At 36.7% G+C, this 20,875-nt stretch overlaps 1 protein-coding gene across 1 annotated transcript; it reads left to right on the top strand.

Annotated features, from left to right (window-relative positions):
• Positions 1–893: 893 nt before the first annotated feature.
• LOC149134707 (uncharacterized) lies at positions 894–1,841 on the top strand. Its single transcript, XM_089355814.1, has 2 exons — positions 894–1,136; positions 1,494–1,841. Exons 1-2 carry the CDS (start codon positions 894–896, stop codon positions 1,839–1,841), a joined length of 591 nt encoding a protein of 196 aa, XP_089211940.1.
• Positions 1,842–20,875: the final 19,034 nt, after the last annotated feature.

Below are 20,875 nucleotides of genomic sequence, written 5' to 3'. Positions count from 1 at the left end.
AATTGTTTCAGAATCGTTTGTTTATGTAGTCGGCTGAATGGACGTCAGTGATTGGTTGAAATTACAGAAATACGACAACTTTAACATGGAATAATTTATGGATTTCTTTTTTTTTTAAGAAGACTAAGAGAAAAAGATGTTTTATATGACACATTCTACCAGTGTTCCAAGTTTCAAAGTGTTTCGTTAATGAAAAATGTGGCCCCCGTTTTAAAAAAGATCCACTCCAGCAATTTAGCTTGGAAAGGTACATTAATGTGCCGAATTCTAAAATTCTCGATAAACTTTAATTTTTGAAATACCGGCAGCCAAACGAACTAGATCTGTATTTATTCCAGTAAAGACGTGTCATCTGACTCTGCTCTATTGACTTCTCTTTGGGAATACCATACTGCCTGTCTGACGCCATCTGTAGAAATTCGTTTTCACATTACTGATGGTTCCAGTTAAGAAAGTTTGTCGACAGTAGTGATTATTTATCGTTTGAATTTATTCCTTCTCCTCAGAAGTGTCAGTTACCAATGTGCCTTCTTTGCATCAAACATTGACCAACGAATCAATGAAACCTTCACGCTTGAAGTATCACTTTGATGCAAAGTATTCTGACAGGAAGGACAAGCCGTTATCATACATTTTGTAACTAAGCTCTTTTTTCAAAAAGTAAATACAAACATTCAACACGCTACTCCAGGAAACAGGAGAAGGACGGATTGATTGCATTGTGCTACATTGCATTGCTTGTTGCTAAGTCTGGGAAGCTTCACACAATTGGAGAAGCATTACTTCGCCCAGTTATCGAAGAGGTTTTGTCAACCGTTATGCACGAAAAACCTGATAACATTATGAAGAAGATTCCACTTAGTAATAACACGATTTCTTGAAGCATCAATGAAATGGCCAACAATGTCAAACATCAGCTCATTAATATTGTCCAGTGTTCTGAATTTTCTATACAAGTGGATGAGTCAACTGTTGTGGACAATCAATGTTTGATGTTGGTATATGTTCGGTATTTCAGCGAAGACCTTCAACCTTGTAAAGAAATGCTGTTTACAGAGAAATTTCTGCTTGATTCAAAAGGTGAAACTATTTTTCACACTCTCAAGTCTTTCCTTTTTGAACATAATATCCGCTCAGTAATATTCTTGCCTGTGCGTCTGATGGAGCCCCTTCAATGATAGGAAGATACAGAGTTTTTCCATCTCTCCTAAAGCATGACATTTCCCACCAGATACTAACTGTTCATTGCTTGGCACACTGGCAGCATTTAGTGGCAAAAAATATGAACAGTAGGTTGAATGGTGTGCTACAGTAGTTATCAAGACTGTGAATGAAGTCCAGTCCCTTGTCTGATCGAATTTTTCGTCAAATCTGTCTGAGAAATGATGAGGACCATACTAAACTCTTACACCATACCGAAGTGCGGTGGCTGTCAAAAGAAAACTGTGTTTTACTCTTTGTTGAACTGTTTCATATTATATCTTTCTTCGAAGATACTCCACTATTCGCTTCAAAGTGCGATATCTTTTTCTTTGAATAAGTTATTACAAGGAAACAGAAAAACTCTCGTTGATTGTAAATCATTTATCATCACCTTCATTTCAAAATTGGTGTTGTATAAGACTAACATTTCAAAACGTCAATTTCATCAATTTCCACAACTTGATTCTTTGGAAAATGAATTAGTTGATGAAGATTTCACTACATATCGTAACTATTTACAATCATTGCACGATAACATGGTGGAGCGATTTCAAGATGTTATTGCGCTGAATATTCCAAATTGGTATAGCAATCCGTTTGGGGTCGATGCAGTCAATTGCAAGGATGACGTTCAGTAGGAATTGACAGAATTACAAAATGACAATGACACCACAATGCGATATCGCCATAATGGCAAAGAAAATTTTTGGTACCTTCAGAGTATATTGAATTCCTACCCAGTCTGTGGAAACATCTGAAATTACTTTTGCTTGCCTTCCCTACCTTATACCTGGTTGAATCTGGTTTTAATCATGCTGGAACTTTGTTTTCCCATAAAAGAATTGGACTGGATGTGATACAACGAGGAGACTTGCGGCTAAGGTCGACAGGTTTGAAACCGAATGCACTAGTTGCATCGCACCAGACACATAGTTCTCATTAAAAAGCTTTATTCTTTTCCTTTATAATATAATATGGAGTTAACGTTTGAATTTTATTGACACTAATGGCAAAACTGTACCCACAATAAGGGGTTTGTAAACAACCGCATATTTAGTACAAACGGCACTAACAGGGCAACGAGTCTACGATACAGGGGGGTGGATTTTGTGTTAGTGGGGTTGTGTCAGGGTTTTTTTTTTTTACACAGATGGGCGATGGAGCATTTTTTGGCCGATACGTGGGCAATATTGCAATTTGGCGCGAAAAGTTTGGGAAACACTGCGTTAGACCCACGTTTAATATGATAATTCTCATTCCTTACCTTTCTCTCCAAGCGATTATTCTTGTATCCGAAGGCCACATCGTACATTTATATGAAATCTTTCAGCTCTTATCTTTCGGCAATTTCATTATTTCTCAATTCACATACATAACTTCCAAATAACAAATTGTACATACAGATAGTTAATGATAATAATAATAATGTCGAAGATAATGCTTTCCTCCCAGTTTATTATTACTATTTGTTCATTCAACATGTTAAGCATAACAGTATAACACAACCATATAGGTAGTGACATTGCCAGTAATATTCTTATGTTTGGATTACACACACTATGGGTAATCTTACATTCAAGAGAGTTTGAAATCTTAGTCTAAGTCCGATTTTCGAATAGCTGATGCTCCATTAATCCAGATTTGACTTTTCGTTCGTTCACTTTACATCCGTTTTCCAATGCTAGTATAAGTTAGGCGAATATGGTTTACTCTCCCTGCCGTTAACCCTTACTCATTTTTCAAGTAAAAAAACTCTTACTTTACTCATCTTTGAAGGCACCAGGTGAGCAGACTGTTGGCTGATAAAAGTAGCAGTAACACCGCTCGGAGACCATTACTTTTGTTGACCGCAAATGCAAACAAATACTCCAAAGCACACACACGCACATATTGTACATTGGGTTTAAATCCAAGCTCTGTCCTCTTGAAGCATATTTGCTAATACAAGTCTTCCAGATACGTATGTAGATGTTATATTTACGCTGCATCTAAATGTAAATTTTGTATTTGATCCCCTGTCTGAAATATCTCTAATAGAAGATATCTTACTACATGTCTCTCTTACATATACAATTTTGTAACTTTTATTAGCAAATGGAACTTGTGAATAAATAATATCGAGCGTTTTTCCAATATCCTATGCAGCTGAAGAGTACATTTTCATTGCACATCTTATGTAGTGTTCTCACTACATAAATAAATGAAGTTTGTACGAAACGTACGTACTGCAATAACCTTATACATTTTTGTTGCTTTTCTTCAAATATATATATATATATTCTTTCTTCTCTCTCTTTCTATTGAGCGTCGAACCAATACACCTGCTTGTTATTCCCTCACCTGTCTCTGAATTGTTTTATTTTCTGTACATTTGAACCATATATATATATATATATATATATATATATATATATATATATATATATATATATATATGAGTGGTTGGCGTTAGGAAGGGCATCCAGCTGTAGAAACTCTGCCAAATTTAGATTGGAGCCTGGTGTTGCCATCCGGTTTCACCAGTCCTCAGTCAAATCGTCCAACCCATGCTAGCATGGAAAGCGGACGTTAAACGATGATGACGATGATGATGATGATGATGATGATATATGCACACACACACCACGACGCCACGAGCTTCCTTCAATTTCCGTCTATCAATTTTATTCACAAAATTTTAGTCGCCTCGGTATTACAGAAGACACTTGTTCAACGTGCTGCACAATGGGACCGAACCGGAAACCACGAAGTCGCGTGTGACAGACTATCATGTATACAAAAAACTGCTAAATTCAATAAATTACGAAACCAATCAACTAATATTTCATTTATCACAAATAAGTAAAAGCCAGTTAACTAACTTTCTGTTAATAGTTACATTATTATAATGTATGGCATATTCAATTTCTGTTCTCACTGTACAGTACTGAAAATGATCAAACATTGCTTTCTTTAAAAACAAAATTAATTTATAATAATAATGATAATGATTTCAAATGTTTGCATAATAATAATGATAATAATAATAACAATAATAATAATAATAATAATAATAAGGATGATGATGATGATGATGATGATGATGATAAATAAATGAAATAAATAGAAAGCAAGACGTTCCCTCAATTATTTCTATTTTTCTATTAGGATTTTTTTTCCTGTCACATTAAGCATTAGGACAAAATTTCGGCTATATTGAATTCCTTGCATAAAACTGTCAACCATTTTATTAAACAACGGACATCCACACGTATACAGGAAGGCAACATATTGCTTATTGCAGATTGACAGTTCATATATACATACATCAATATGTGCGTACCTATATTCTTTTTTCTTTCTCTTTCTTTCTGTATACGTTTATATAACATATGCCAATCTCTTTCCATTGAGGAATGTGAGAAGGCTTCGAGGGCATTATGATGTGTATTAGCAATTTTATTACGAGTCCTCATGAACCAAGAATTGTACATCAGAACATATAAATATATATATATATTCATATATATAATACATATATATAATACATATATATATACATATATATAATACATATATATATATACACACATATATATGCATATATATATACATACTTACATATAGATATGTGCATACATACATACATATATATATGTGCATACACACATACATATATATATGTGCATACATACATATATATATATACACATTCATACATACATACATATATATATATATACACATTCATACATACATACATATATATATACACACATTCATACATACATACATATATATATATACACATTCATACATACATACGTATATATATATACACATTCATACATACATACGTATATATATATACACATTCATACATACATACGTATATATATATACACATTCATACATACATACGTATATATATATACACATTCATACATACATACGTATATATATATACACATTCATACATACATACATATATATATATATACACATTCATACATACATACATATATATATATACACATTCATACATACATACATATATATATATATATATATATATATATATATATATATATGTATATATATATATATATGTATGTATATATATATATATATGTATGTATATATATATATGTATGTATGTATGTATGTATGTATGTATGTATGTATATGTATATGTATATGTATGCATGTGTCTATGGCGTTAAGATGATGATGATCATCTTCTAAAAAGTTATTTCATGATGGTCAAACAGGAAACTTTAACGTTGAAATCTTAATCGGTCGCCTTGAAGGGAATCTCATCGGCATTCCGTGTCTAATTACTGGTACGGTGCGGTGAAGCACTGTATGTGTAGTACGCTGGTTGATGACAGGTCGGGATCGTGGATTCATTGCTTTAGGGATTCGCGTGATTGTTCGAGATCGGCCGCTGCGACGAAATCTGTTTCGTAACCAATTCGACGAGAAAACCTTGTTGCAACGAGGAGAATTGTTTGCATTGATGTTGGGGAGGGAATCAAAATTGAAGAATTTACAGCAACATGTTATACACTGGCAAATCGCATCTATTTTCTTGAAGACACATAGGAACGCAATTAAACCCACAATGACTGCTACTGTGGTTAATATATATTTCAGGTTGTCGGCGCTAAACCAAGAGAGAAACTCGAACATACTAAACTGAAAAGAGAAGAGAGACAATTATCAGGTTTCATAATAAAACGTAAGCATGATAAACATACATACATTATAAATTTAAATGTGCATTCATCGCCATTGTGTATTTATGTAAGTCACTAAGTGTCAAAGTTAATCCCGAAGACCGGGGACAAAGAAAGTGATAAGTTTAACAAGAAATTTGCGAATTCAGGCTATGATTATAGCCGGGAAAACATTGTATATAAGGATTCTAAAATTCAAAATTATAACTTATGATTGTTGATGTTATTTGAAATCCAGCGACTGAGCATTTTACTTTGTAAGAAACCAAACCCTTCTTGAATGGAAGAATTCGAAGACCCCCCCCCCCCCCCAAAAAAAAAAACCATAACCTATATAGCGATAACCGATATATTCCATCGTTTTGTTATGTGTGAGTTTTGGGCCAGTTAGCTGATAAAAGGAAAAATCCTTCTTGGATTAATCCAGAAATCGGAACCGATTCGGAGATAACTATATTTTTATGAATTTCCGTCAGCTTGCTTTCCTCGTTTCGGCACGTGGTGTAATAATACAAGTGAAAATATTTTATGTGGTTAGACGATTTAGTGTCTATTATTCAACATATTGGCAAAGAAATTGTTTTCTTTTTGCCCTTATTTATAATTGTATTTATGCATTTATATATTCATACATATTTACACACATACGTACACACATATAAACATACATGCATGCATGTATATATACGTATGAAACGACTATTATTTCACTGGCCGTTCTTTGTCTGTTTAAGGTAGAAAGAGTATTATTTTTTTTTTACGTGAGTTTGATGTAACGAGAAAATGTTGTTACCTGCCTCTAACCGCAAAAAGAAGGAAAGACAAGCAAAATTAAATATTTGCTTAGAAACACAGCAAAACCAGGAAATGGATATGATAATAACTCATACATTCGGAGGTCACACACTATTCGCAAAACCACTATGCCTCTATATGAGAGGAAGACAAATTAATTTTTAGAGAAATGAAGAAAATTACCGCTTTTGAAATTTGCTATTTCTATTTAATGAGGTAATTCCATTAAACACGTTAATTAATTTTAAAGAATAACATAATTATTACTTTATTGTTTTCGTTAATTTTATAGTCAGTCAATGATTCATGGAACTCGACTCTAATTTTCTTTTATTTTCTTTTACTTGTTTCAGTCATTTGACTGCGGCCATCCGCTTCGTAGAATTTTTTGTCGAATGAATCGACCCCACGACTTTTAGAACCATTAAATTACGGGACGTTACTCTAACACTGGTTGAGAAGCTGTGATGGGGGATAAACACAGACACACAAATACATACGACGGGCTACTTTCATTTTCAGTCTACCAAATCCACTCACAAGGCTTTGGTCGGTCTGAGGCTATATTAGATAACATTTGCCCAAGGCGTCACGCAGTGGGACAGAACCCAAAACCATGTTGTTGGGAAGCAAGCTTCGGATCTATTTTAAAACGGGGCGCCAGTTTTCATTTATGTTTTATGTAGTGTTTTTGGTACGGAAAGACTTTCAAACTTCGTATACTTATCTATTTTGTGTTATAGAACAGAAAAATATTTTTGTATTCGAATTTATTTCATGTAAAAAATTGTCTTATTTCGATAATTTCTACTAATCACTGACGTCTATTCAGTTGAAAACAGTTAGCGCTGTAACGGTGTATATCGTATTAATCCCCTAACCCTAACTAGACTGTTAACCGTAACCGTAACCCTAACCCTAACCCTAACTCTAGAATCCGAACTCTAAAATTGTTACACACATAGATACGCACAGTGTAATTTATTATATAAACAATATATGCGTATAAATTACGATTAAACCGGATGAAATATGTCACAGGAAATAACATTTTTATGACCGCCCAGCAGTAAACTCTATTCAGCTGAATAGACGTCAGTGATTGGTTGAAATTACAGAAATACGACAACTTTTACATGGAATAACTTGCGAATTCCTTTTTTTTTGTTAAGAAGACTAAGAGTAAAAGATGTTTTATATGACACATTCTACCAGTGTCCCAAGTTTCAAAGTGTTTCGTTAGTGTTTCGTTAAGAAAATACTAGCGCCCCCGTTTTAAAATAGATCCCAAGCTTCTAATCACACACAGGCGAAGGTGGTTAGGGTTTTGTATTATATATTTCGGGTATATATATAATATATATTTTTGCCAGTACCGCTGGACTGGCTCCTGTGCAGGTGGCACGTAAAATACACCATTTCGAGCGTGGCCATTGCCAGTACCTCCTGAGTGGCCTTCGTGCCGGTGGCACGTAAAAGCACCCACTACACTCTCGGAGTGGTTGGCGTTAGGAAGGGCATCCAGCTGTAGAAACTCTGCCAAATCAGATTGGAGCCTGGTGTAGCCATCTGGTACACCAGTCCTCAGTCAAATCGTCCAACCCATGCTAGCATGGAAAGCGGACGTTAAACGATGATGATGATGATGATGATGATATATATATAGGTAAGTTTCCACATTAGGCTGGTAGGTATATACAATCCTAGCGGGTACCGTTACTGTATTAGCTTTTACCGGTTAACAATGTTGGCTAACCTCCCTAAGTGTAGAACTAGTTTATTTTACTATCTTCACATCGGTAAATCCATGTCTCTAATAATAAAGGAGATTAGAGGTTTATGTGTCCAGTTTTATTCTGCTGTCAATCACGTCTTTCCATTTCTGCACCTACATATGTTTCTGCTGTAATTTTGTGCACACTCCAAAATTTTGCTTCTTAGTGTGCATTTTGGTGTTAATTGCCGCTTCTTCACGGTGCTATTAACAGCGTTTCGGATCCCATCTGAACCAAATACAGGAACAACCAAAAAGTTTCACACACGTGATCTTAGTATTCTAAAAATAGCCTAACTCTGCTGGTTAGAAAAACAAATGACTAGCTGTCCAGGAATGGGTTAGTAGTCAGCATGTGCATTTTTGTAGTATATTTAGTATCAGGTTACTTAGTGTGTGTTGATGTTATTGTTGTTACTATTGTTATCATCCCTGTCACTACTACTACCACTACTACTCTTAATGGTTATCGTTAATTTTATTCCCTTATTTACTCTTTGATATTAATTAAGCTAATTTATTGAGGAGTTTATATTTAATCGGCTACTCTACTTGCTATTGTTTACTTGATTTCTATTCTAATTTTTAATATTACGTATTATTCAATCAGTTAAATGGATTGAATGAATATTTAACTGATGAACACAATGTAACGCGCTCTCTCGTCTATGGCTTATTAATTTGCATTTTGATGTATGAAATGGAAAGACGTGATTGACAGCAGAATAAAACCGGATGTATAGATCTCTATTCTCTTTATTACTAATATATATATATATATATATATATATATATATATATGTGTGTGTGTGTGTGGCTATCGAACGCTGACGAAGGGAAATAACCCTGAAACTCGGGTCCGTTCGTGCTACAGATCACGATGAGAGGGATAACTTCCCTTGGCAAAACAAACAGGACACAGAAGTGTGTCGATAAGCCAGCTGGAGGAGATGTCCTCCTGGGGCTAAAAGCAACAGTAACATCCACCCCTAGGGGTCAGCCACATTTAAGTGGCAATATACTTCACTTTATCGTGCAGTTACTGTTAATACCTCATTTAGAGAATTAACATTGCTTATATATATATATATATATATATGTATGTATATATATATATATATATATATATATATATATATATATATATATATATATATATATACCATGGGTCCACTCCCTCGCGACTCCACTTGGAGCAACGCTACATTTTCAACCTTAATTCTTCTTTCCCCTTCGGACTCAACACAGCCTTCTCTTCCTTATGACTCTCCCCTTTACGTCCCTGCAACACTTTACATAATTTTTTAATTTTTTTAAATTTTATTTATTTATTTATTTTTTTTAAAAAATTTTTTTTAACCCCCCCCCTCGTCCCCCTTACATTATATCCATTATTCTCTTGTTATTAGACTTACTTTTTTCTACTTTTTATCTCACCACTACCTACACGCACACATACCCACACACCTTACATATATACCGCCCACATACATGACAAACATACATACGCGCCCTCACACACACATAGCCGAACGCACATATATACACACACACACCCATATATACGCGCACGCCTACATACACAGCCGCATACACATGCATACACATACACACAGGAGTGCACACACAAAATAACACACATACCTGGCACACATACGCACGCACACACATAAACACACACATACACACCCCTCACATACATAAAACCACACACACACACACACACACACATACACGACACACATACACATATACACACAGGCACACATACACATATACACACATGCACACACACCTCTCACATACACAATACTCACTCATATACATAACACATACGCACGCACGACAACATACACAATATACACATACACGCACGCACAAAAAATATACACACACGCGCACACGGAAACACATACAGACATACATAAACACACACACACCCGTACCTAACACTCACAATCCCACACACACACGCACATCCACACATATACACGCACACGCACACACCCACATACACACACACTTCTCATCAACACTACACACTCACACAGACACGCATACAATCATACACACATGGGCATAAACAACACACGCATATACAATAGCAAACGCACGCACACACACGTACACAGCAACGCACATACACACAACATACACATACACACAAACACACACGCACGCACAGAAAACATACACATACACACACGCGCACATACAAAATACACACACACACGTACACGTACCTAACACCGACAACCCCACACAAACACGAACACACACACACCCAAACAACCACCTGTTGACCTTCTACCTACACTGTCTACAGCGTCCACTAACCAGTCCTGCTACTAATTTCTTCCACTACGTCATACACACACACAAACACACTAACAGATAAACCACCAAACCATGCACACACACACACACACACATACATACGCACACACACGTTCTGTTATCACACACACACTCGCAGACTTTCGCACGCGCACCGATATTCATCTCCCTTTTTCACTCTCCTATCTTAGAAAGAACTTTTCCCCCACCACCTCCTCTTCCGGTCTTTTCATCATGTAACCTCGTGGGCATCGGTACCATTTTCCTCTTTCTCCGTTCTTCCATTCTCCGAACTTTCCATCTTTCCGACGAAGGGCTGCGCCCGAAACGTCATACACTCTCTCTTTCCTTTCCTGAGCGTCCAATAATACTATCCATATCACGTCCTCACTTTGTTGTTTTTTTGTTTTTTTGTTATTGTGTTTTTGAACTATATATATATATATATATATATATACATATATATATATATATATGCGCAGGAATGGCTGCGTCGTAAGTAACTTGGTACGAAGTGGTGAGAAAGGATCTTTAGGCTCTAGGCCTTACTGAGGAATTGACAAGGGACAGATTTCTGGTGATCTCTGTCCCTTGTCATCTTGAGAAAACACGTCAAGCTAAGTAAATTCGCAGCCATCCATGCATAGAAGCATGTTTTTATGGCTATCTTCCCACTCCCTCTCCCAGCCGAGGTCTTTATTTTGCATGTACTGGTGCCACGTAAAAGCACTTTTGCCGGTAGCATGTAAATAACACCCAGCAACTCTGTAAAGTGGTTGACATTAGGAAGAACATCCAACCATAGAGACCATGCCAAACAGACAATTGGAACCTGACCACTTTCTGTCAAACTGTCCAACTGATGACAGCATGAAGAACAGGCGTTAAATGATGATGAGTGTTTGTTCCACTTAATCTTTTCCTCCAATGTGAACGCAACATTCAAATTACTGCCAAAATACTATCTGGATTTACCTGGCTTCCGTGCCGGTGGTACGTAAAAAGCACCGTTCGAGCGCGGTCGATGCCAGTATCGCCTGACTGGCCCCCGTGCCGGTTACACGTAAAAAGAACCCACTACACTCTCGGAGTGGTTGGTGTTAGGAATGACATCCAGCTGTAGAAACCTTGCCAGATCAGATTGGAGCCTGGTGCAGCCTCCTGGCTTGCCAGTCCTCAGTCAATCCATCCAACCCATGCCAGCATGGGAAGCGAACGTTAAACGGTGATGACGATGATGACGATGATGGTAAAAGAGATTTGGAGCAGATTTTGTTGCTATTTCTAGCAGGTAGAATGACAACATTGAAACTCCCTAGACGGTAACTCTGAGTGGTGGTGTCGTCAGAGATGTGTTGTGGCTGAGCTATCAAATGACATTCTAGCTGTGATCTTTTCTTCTTTTATGTTGTTTTTCCGACACAGTATATCGAGGGTTACATAAACTAAAGTGTCATTTGTTAAAAACAGCAGAGCGTCATTTGAAGGAGATACGGTTGTTCACTGCAGCAAATCAAGCAATTATATTGAATCTCCCTCGCTCGTAAATCTAGGTGGTGGTAGTGGTGGTGGTGATAGGGAATATATCAGACGACGGCTTAGTTGTGTCTAAATCCCTTGCAATCTCTGTAACTGCCTTGAGCCTTATTCTTTTTTCTTTTCAAGAAATCATAGTGTTTATATAATAAGCTTTCCTCATTTGCACCTCTGTTTACACTCAGTTCTGACGTGTACATTCTCAATGCTTTTGTCAACACTTCCCTACTGTAACCTGTTATCATCGTCCACCATTACCACTACCATCACCGCGCCCACCAGCGTCGTCTTGATCACTTCTCCATTAAACCCTGACCCGCTACCACCACCACCACCGCTCCATCCCATCTCCACTCCCTCCATCAACATCAATATAATCACCGTACCGCATCGTTATTATTGTCGTAATCATCATGAGCACCACCATCGTCTTCGTCACCACCAACACATAATCACGCCATTAACATCCTCGCCACCATCACCACCACCACCAACAGCAACAACAACCCAACCCTACTATCATACCACATTATAATAGTTGCCGTCGTCGCTATAGTCGTCAACGTCACCATCACCGTTGTGGTTGTCACTGCTGTCATATCCATGAGCTTACAATAACTTGTTAGTTTCCATATTTGCACATTTCCGACTAAGCTGAAATGCTGTCTATCTCAACCATTCTAAGTCCTATGTCAATTTTCTCACCAGATCCAATTCTCTTAAATCAACTTAAAGAAACAATAAATAAAACAACGGACTACTTCAGTATTCTTTCTTAATTTTAGTGTCTTCTACTAGATTTCCGAAAAGCCTCTTCAGCTCAATTCCGTAACACAGAAAATACATTTACGAAATCCTCCATTCAACGTTCTTGTATTTCTTTTATTCATCTTTTCTTTTTATTATCTTTTGCTTGTTTCAGTCACTAGACTGCGGCCATGCTGGGGCACCGCTTTCAAGAATTTTTAGTCGAGTGAGACAACCCCAGTACTTATCTATTTTTTTCTAAGCCTGGTACTTATTCTATCGGTCGTCTTTGTCGAACCGCCAAGTTACGGGGATGTAAACACACCAACATCGGTTGTCAAACGTGGGTGGGGGCATAAACACAAGCACTCACACACGACATGCTTCTTTCAGTTTCAGCCTACCATATCCACTCACAAGGCTATGGTCGGCCCAAGGCTATAGAAGACATTTGCCCAAGGTGTCACACAGTAGGACTGAACCCGGGACCATGTAGTGGTCTGCGCCTATGTATGTATATGAATTCATCAATTCTCACTTGTTCCAGTCGATATATAGTAAACGCACAAATGTCTTGAGAAATGTCTCTCCGTACAGTGAAGTGTTATGATTTTGCTGTGAATATCTATATCTATTCCAACAAAAGAACAAGTTCTATACACACCTAGCTTACCATAAAATTTCCAGTCTCATGAGCCTAGTCTCAAAATCTCTCTGGATCGATTTTAATTCCGGCTTGATTCAATTCGTTTTCGTGTTTATTACAAATAACTTTCAAGAAAAGTTAATAAATTTCTGGTGATTGTTCAGTATGGGGGATTTTAAAAAGTAAATAAACATTAAGGGGAAAATAACAAGGGGAGATAAGTAGGTTCTCATTCCTTAAACCGAAATATGTTCGTCATTTTTTACTTTCAAATCGATCGGAATGGCACGTGGGAGACCAGTGGCACCGTAATTCTGTTCCTGAACTTGAAGTCCTCAACCGTGAGTCAATCTTGGAGGAATCTTGGAATATCACTCAATTAGGTAAATCAGAAGACAAGATTCTTCAGTAGTTGGCACGGCGTCGACTTGCTTTAGTAGTTATCTCCCTTTTATTTTTATTTACTTTTTTAAATCTCCCATACTGAACAATTACCAAATTTCCTTTTACTTATCTTTTGCATAATGTATAAACCAGAACCGGAAATCAGTAATACCTCATCATCCCCTTTCTCAGGATATATTACAACATTGATTATAACAATACTGATTATGATGATGATGATGATAATGATCGAAGCGACAACGTTTTAACGTCCATTTTTCCATGCCTGCATGAGTTAGACAAAACTCTATTCTTTTATTTGTTTCAGTCATTTGACTGCGGCCATGTTGGAGCACTGCTTTTAGTCGAACAAATCGACCCCTGGAATTATTCTTTGTAAGCCTAGTACTTATTCTATCGGTCTCTTTTGCCGAACCACTAGGTTACGGGGACGTAAACACACCAGCATCGGTTTTCAAGCGATGGTGGGGGGACAAATACAGACACACAAACATGCACACACACACACACACACGATGGGCTTCTTTCAGTTTCTGTCTACCAAATCCACTCACAAGGCTTTGGTCGGCCCGAGGCTATAGTAGAAGACACTTGCCCAAGGTGCCACGCAGTAAGACTGAACCCGGAACCATGTGGTTGGTAAGCAAGCTACTTTATTTCATAAACATTTGCCATAAGGGCATTACAAAGAGGGGACGAACAAGGTCAGACAAACATAAAAGAGGTAAAGTAGCTGTATCAATTAAATATTTACAATTTTAAATATACAATAATAATTTGATTATATTTACAATGTTCGATTAAAGCATTGCTCATTACAGATGCAATTTGTAATGGCTTTCCTGAAGGATAGGCATCCGACCACCAGGGTAGACCCCTTGCCTTTTCTTTCCCTTGTTTTTGGCTTCCACTTACCTAGTGCTAAACACTCCCAGCTTCCTCGCCACAAGCTTCCATCTTCTCATGAATCTGTCTCGAGACAGATACCTCTTCTCCAGCTTGATCTTACTACTGAGGTGGTAACAAAAAAAGTTAACTAACCCCTGGCCAGATACAAAGGTATCCGTCACTATGCCTCTTACACGCGTCTTCCATACTGTTTCTTTCAGTGTGGCTACTACGCAGGAAAAGCAAGCCTTCCTTTCTCTGTTGAGAGAAGGAGGCGGCACAATCTCGATGATAGATTCAGCTGATAGCTGTACTCTTCCCATCGATGACAACAGTTGTTCTGCGAAAACTATCAGTCTCGTTAATTCCGGACATTCCTTGAATGCGTGCAAGACGGTTTCCCTGTCCTGCCCGCACCTCGGACATGTCGGCGATACAGCACTTCCGTGCTTTGACAGTTTATCACGAACAGGTAACGCCGCACGGAAGCACTGCCAAGCCAGGGATTTCTGGTAATTGTCCAGATACCCCGGCCCGAAAGTTCTCCTGAAAAGGTTGGTAAACTGATTTTCATCGTAGCCCAGGGTCTTCCGCAAGGCGTCTTCGGACCTAAACCCCACTAACCCGCTATAAAAATCCGTGGAGGAACTCCTGTTGCCGGCATTGCCCGCCCGAGAGAGTTGCTGAAGTGCCTGTCGGCACTCCAATTGCCACTCCCCCAGCCTAGGTCTCTGCTTGATCCAATTACCCACGTCCGTTTAAGGACGTTAATTGCGGAAGGTAGAACCGGACGTGCGGTGACCACACCTGCTCTCCATCCAGGTAAAGCCAAAGGTGCCTCAACCTTAACGCGAATTACCACACAGTCACTTCTGTGTCTATAAGACAAATTTTCTACGTTCGGATGCCATTTTTGTCACCAACCCTCGCCTGTTAACATGCAAAATATTATTTCCTCAAGGCCGCGAGCTGGTAGAAACGTTAGCACAGCGGGCGAAATGCTTAGCGGTATTTCGTCTGTCTTTACGTTCTGAGTTCAAATTCCGCCAAGTTCGACTTTGCTTTTCATCCTTTCGGGGTCCATAAATTAAGTGCCAGTTGCATACTGGGGACGATCTAATCGACTGACCTCCACTCCAAAAAATTCGGGCTTTGTGCCTAGAGTAGAAAAGATATCATTTCCTCGGAGCTGGACATGTTTTCACAGGAGAGTTGGAAACGAAGGAACCACTTCTATGACGGTGATATTCGCTTGCAACTATTGTGCTATGTCAAAATGAGGAAATGCGGTGGCACAAACACAGACCAATATATACCCTTGTGAGATTATAGCCACCAGAAATGGTAATAATATAAGAAATATTAATTATTTAGACGTCAATCAAGTAATTTAAGATAGCAATGAAATATGTACTTCGTTTTCTACATAGTTCTTAACCCCCAGCAGGCTGGTTTATTTATTCATTTTTTGTTCAAGGGTGAAGATCTTTATATTGACCTTGACATTTATAATAAAACAGAAAATTTTGGTTTCCAGGTGGCTTCAATGCCATGGTTTAGTAGTAAAATTCCTTCTTTCATTGGTTACGGTGATTTTGCTGGGCAAATTGTTAGACATAGTACTATTATTAATAATGCTAATAAACTTTATTTAGTAAAACAAGGGTATAAATATGGTAAGTTGGTTAAAACTTTTAATCGCTAATAAATATGGGGTAATATCTAGTCTTCAGCTCAGCAAATATTTTGTAAGGATTTGAAGGTTTACGATTCGAGTTATTTGTGGCGATGCCCTTTGACAGAAAAAGGACTCGTATCGAAAGATGACCAATATGGAGACAATTGAGAAAGTAGTAATTACACACTACGTCATCAATATTTAGTTGGCCCTTTAAATTCTTCGTGGGAGAACCGCGTGTCTGATAAACATGTAAGTGTTAATACTTGTAGTTTTATTATCTTTTAAACGGCTTAATTAGCTTTAAGCATAGCATGACTTATAATAATAGTTAATTACAAGTACTTCCATTAGTTCCTATTTAATGAAATTTAAGATTATATTAGTCACTGGTAATTTGATATTATAACTTGTTGTGGTGATATATTAATAAGTATGTAGTGTTTTATTAACTTTTGAATAATGAAACGGTTAATTTTGTCCTTTCGTCCGCACGATTTTCACTAAGAAAAAAAAAAACTCGGATTTTTTGCATGGAATCAAGTACCCTGACCTAATATGCTGCAAACCCCTTATTTTTGTTCGGAAAAAAGGGTGTGGAGTGGGAAACCAGACCCCCACCCCATCCGGAACCATTGGAAATTTTTGTTTTTACGTTGACTGAATTCCGGTGACCTCCCAATATGCTATAAAAACCCTTTTGGGGGTTCGGAAAACAGGGTGGGGTGGGGTGGAACCCTCGGAAATTTCCCCCCCACCCCAATTTTCAAATATTTCTTTACCCATAATTTTAGATAACATTTTGCAGAAATACGTTTTCGAGAGAGTGCCTGGTGTACCCCAGACGGTTAGTCATGATGGGTATAATGTGCTTCGTATATTTTACCCAGTGTCACTTTGATGGCATGCACTGCTCTCTCACTCAATAATAATAATAATAATAAAATGGTGGGGGATCGAAATTTTGAATTTGAGATTTTTGAAATTTTTTTTTTTCAGAATCGGAATCTCCATCCTAAAACGTGGGATTCCGTAAAAAAAAAAAATGAAGGGGGAAAAGGTTCCGATTACATATTCTCCATCTGGACCCCTTCGATATAACTCGACAAAATCAAAACATTTCACTTCGGGTATTTCCGTGGAAGCAAATGACAGTTCGATTCTGTTTTCTGCTTGGAAATTTGCGGGTTTTACATACACATATGAAACAGGCAAGAACAAATATACAAGGCTTTTTTTTTCTTCAAGTTTAAAATGAGACATTGCTGGCATAATTTCGTTATATCTATATTCCACAATCCATGGAAATACCCGAAATGAAATATTTTGATTTTGTCGAGTTATATCGAAGGAATGCCTAGAAACCTTATACTACTATCTCGATTATTCTTATTATCACTATCTCTTTTCTGGCGCCTTCACCCCCCCCCCCCCATTTTGTTTCATTCTTCTAAAGAAATCTTTCAGAGATACATTTTTGATGGCAAAGTTTACGATTACCTTGGGGAAAATTGAAATTATCATTTATTTTATTTTTGATGGATCATTCATCTCCGTTAACGAATTTGGCTAGATGCATATTTTTAATGCAATTTTTTCTGAGATATGTTTTCAAGAGTGAAGATTACTTTTATCTTGATAAAAGTCTGTACAATGCTTAGTGCTTATTCCCAGTACATATTTCTTCCATTATCATGCTGGCAATTTTTTCAGGAAAAAATATACAAAAGATATAACGTTGTGGGTGGATGATCTGAAACGCCCCAATAAATAAACAAATAAATAAATAAAATTCGTGATAAACACAATCTACATTCTCGAAAGCGTATCTCTGAAAAATTTCATTAAATGATATGCGCTAAGAGCTACTTTTTTCCACTGTAACCTCCAGTTGCTATGGTAAAAAAGAATGAAATTTTGTTCCCCCCCCCCCATTATTCCAGTAAGTATTTCTTTTTACATTTCAAACAAATGAAATTATCGCTTTATAGATACTTCTTTCAAAATTCCAATTTTGTTTCTCATACGTCCAATTGTGTAGATTTGCAAACAGCAACTTTCTGAGAGAAAATGTTTCAGTGGCGGGAAAATATTCCTGCCAATGAAACACCCATGTTTCTTCATTTCTACTAATATTATGGTGTCTTGTAGAGAAGAATAACCGACTGACAATTTTATCATGTCTGGGAAATGAATAAAATGGTATTTAAAAGTACCATTTGGGCGGAAGTCTGAAATAGGTCCACAAACATTTGATGTGTATTATGTCAATTTCTATCTTTTTGTCTACATTTTCTAAACGAATATTTCTTTTCTGGGGAGGGGATTTCATTTCCTTGTCCGTGTGTTGACAACATCTTAATGGTAAAAAGCAACACCGATTCACTTGGGTTCGCTATCAACGCAAACACAGAAGTAAAAATTTTAAAAATTCTTAATAATTCTTTTTTTTTCTCTTAATTCATTTAATTTTTGTGTTGCATAGAATGGCAAAACTGTGAAAAAAAAAAGAATTTATTTATAAACTCATCGTGCCAAAAATGTAAAAGCCCTCCCACAAAGGTGCCTGTTAAATAGAATTTTGAAAACTTTTTCTTTACAAGAAAGAAATGGTGATTTCTGGATGAAGGGTGAGGGAGGTGTGGTTAAAAAATGTGAAAAACATCGATTTCATAAAAAAAAAAAAATCAAAAAAAAAATCCAATGCAAATCGCAAGTCTATCAATAGAGTTTGAGAATGTGTGGCATACTATTAAATGATGAGGGGAAAATCATTTTAATCATGAAAAGTTTAATTGGAGAAGAGTACGAATTTACATTTTGTTGATTTTTGTCAACATTGTTTTCACAAATTTCAGTACAGTGCGAAAGCGGTAGTGGTATTATATTTTAAAATTTTTGAACAATATGTATGTTTAGAAAATTATTTTAAAAATACAAATGACAAATGTTTCAAAGTGTAGCAAACTATAAAAATGATGAGGAAAAGGGGAGGATGAACAATATATTTTTTTTGCTCTAAAAATGCGAAAAATTGGAAATATTCCCGTGAAAACGGAAACATTCCAACGTATTTGGAACAGCTATCCCGAAAGACCGCCGTGTGAACAAACACACAAATACATATATATACATATATACGACGGGTTTCTTTCAGTTTCCGTCTACCAAATCCATTCACAAGACTTTGGTCGGTCCTACTGAACCCAGAACCATGTGGCTGGTAAGCAAGCTACTTTAACTCATAAATATTTGCCACTTACCACACAGCCACTCCTGCGCCTAGTTGTTGATCGTTTTAAAATCAAATATTCCATTTCGGGAATCTTGTTACTTAAATGAATATAGCAAATTTGCACATTGACTAAATTTAAATTTATTTTCATTACATATTGTGATAAATTTTATATATTCAGTTGTGTCTGGGGAGAGTCATTTTCTTATTGTGCCTTAAAATTTAACACACTCACCGTTAAAATTTCCACTTATTTCTTATTTTTATTTTCCTAAAATTTTCGTTGCGTCTTGCAACCTTATCAATAGAACATCAAGAACATCAAAAAAAAAAAAAAAAATCAAGATAGCTATCCAAAAACGAAATTTATATATTCAGTTTTAAATAATAATATACAGAATTGTTTTCTTTTTGTCGTATAAACAAATATATATGTACGCACAATGTATGTATAAATGAATGTATGTTTATATCTATGTGTCTTTTTGGTTGTTTGTTTCTCCCTCACCACTGCTTGACAGCCAGTGTTGGTTTGTTTACGTTCACGTAACTTAGCAATTCAGCAAAATATAGCGATAGAATGAGTACCAGGCTTAAACAATAAGTACCTAAGTGCTAAAGTCTATTTGTTCGACTAAACCAGTGGTTCTCAACCATTTTTTTGCCTTATGGATCCCTTTGATTCCCATTTTACTCAACTGGACCTCGCTGTATATAAGGAATTGAATAAAAAATTAAATATTTTGCGTATTGTAGAAGAAGTGTAACTAATTAATTGCATATAATTTTTTAACAAAATCTTATATGGGCCCTCAAGGGCCATATGGACCCCGGTTGAAAACCTCTGGGCAATAAACTCTTCAAGGCAAGACTCCAGCAAGGCCGCAGTCCTCTGACTGATACAAGTAAACGA

This window comes from Octopus bimaculoides, chromosome 7 (assembly GCF_046866305.1).
Source record: "Octopus bimaculoides isolate indiv1 chromosome 7, ASM4686630v1, whole genome shotgun sequence".
NCBI classification, from domain to species: domain Eukaryota; kingdom Metazoa; phylum Mollusca; class Cephalopoda; order Octopoda; family Octopodidae; genus Octopus; species Octopus bimaculoides.
This window is presented reverse-complemented; position numbering and strand designations above follow the sequence as displayed.

Excerpts from the sequence above, each read along its gene's own strand:
- LOC149134707 (XM_089355814.1), top strand. The coding sequence starts at position 894 with ATGGCCAACAATGTCAAACATCAGCTCATTAATATTGTCCAGTGTTCT. Across the intron at positions 1,137-1,493 it reads TTGAACATAATATCCGCTCA|ATACTCCACTATTCGCTTCA; the intron begins GTAATATTCTTG and ends CTTTCTTCGAAG.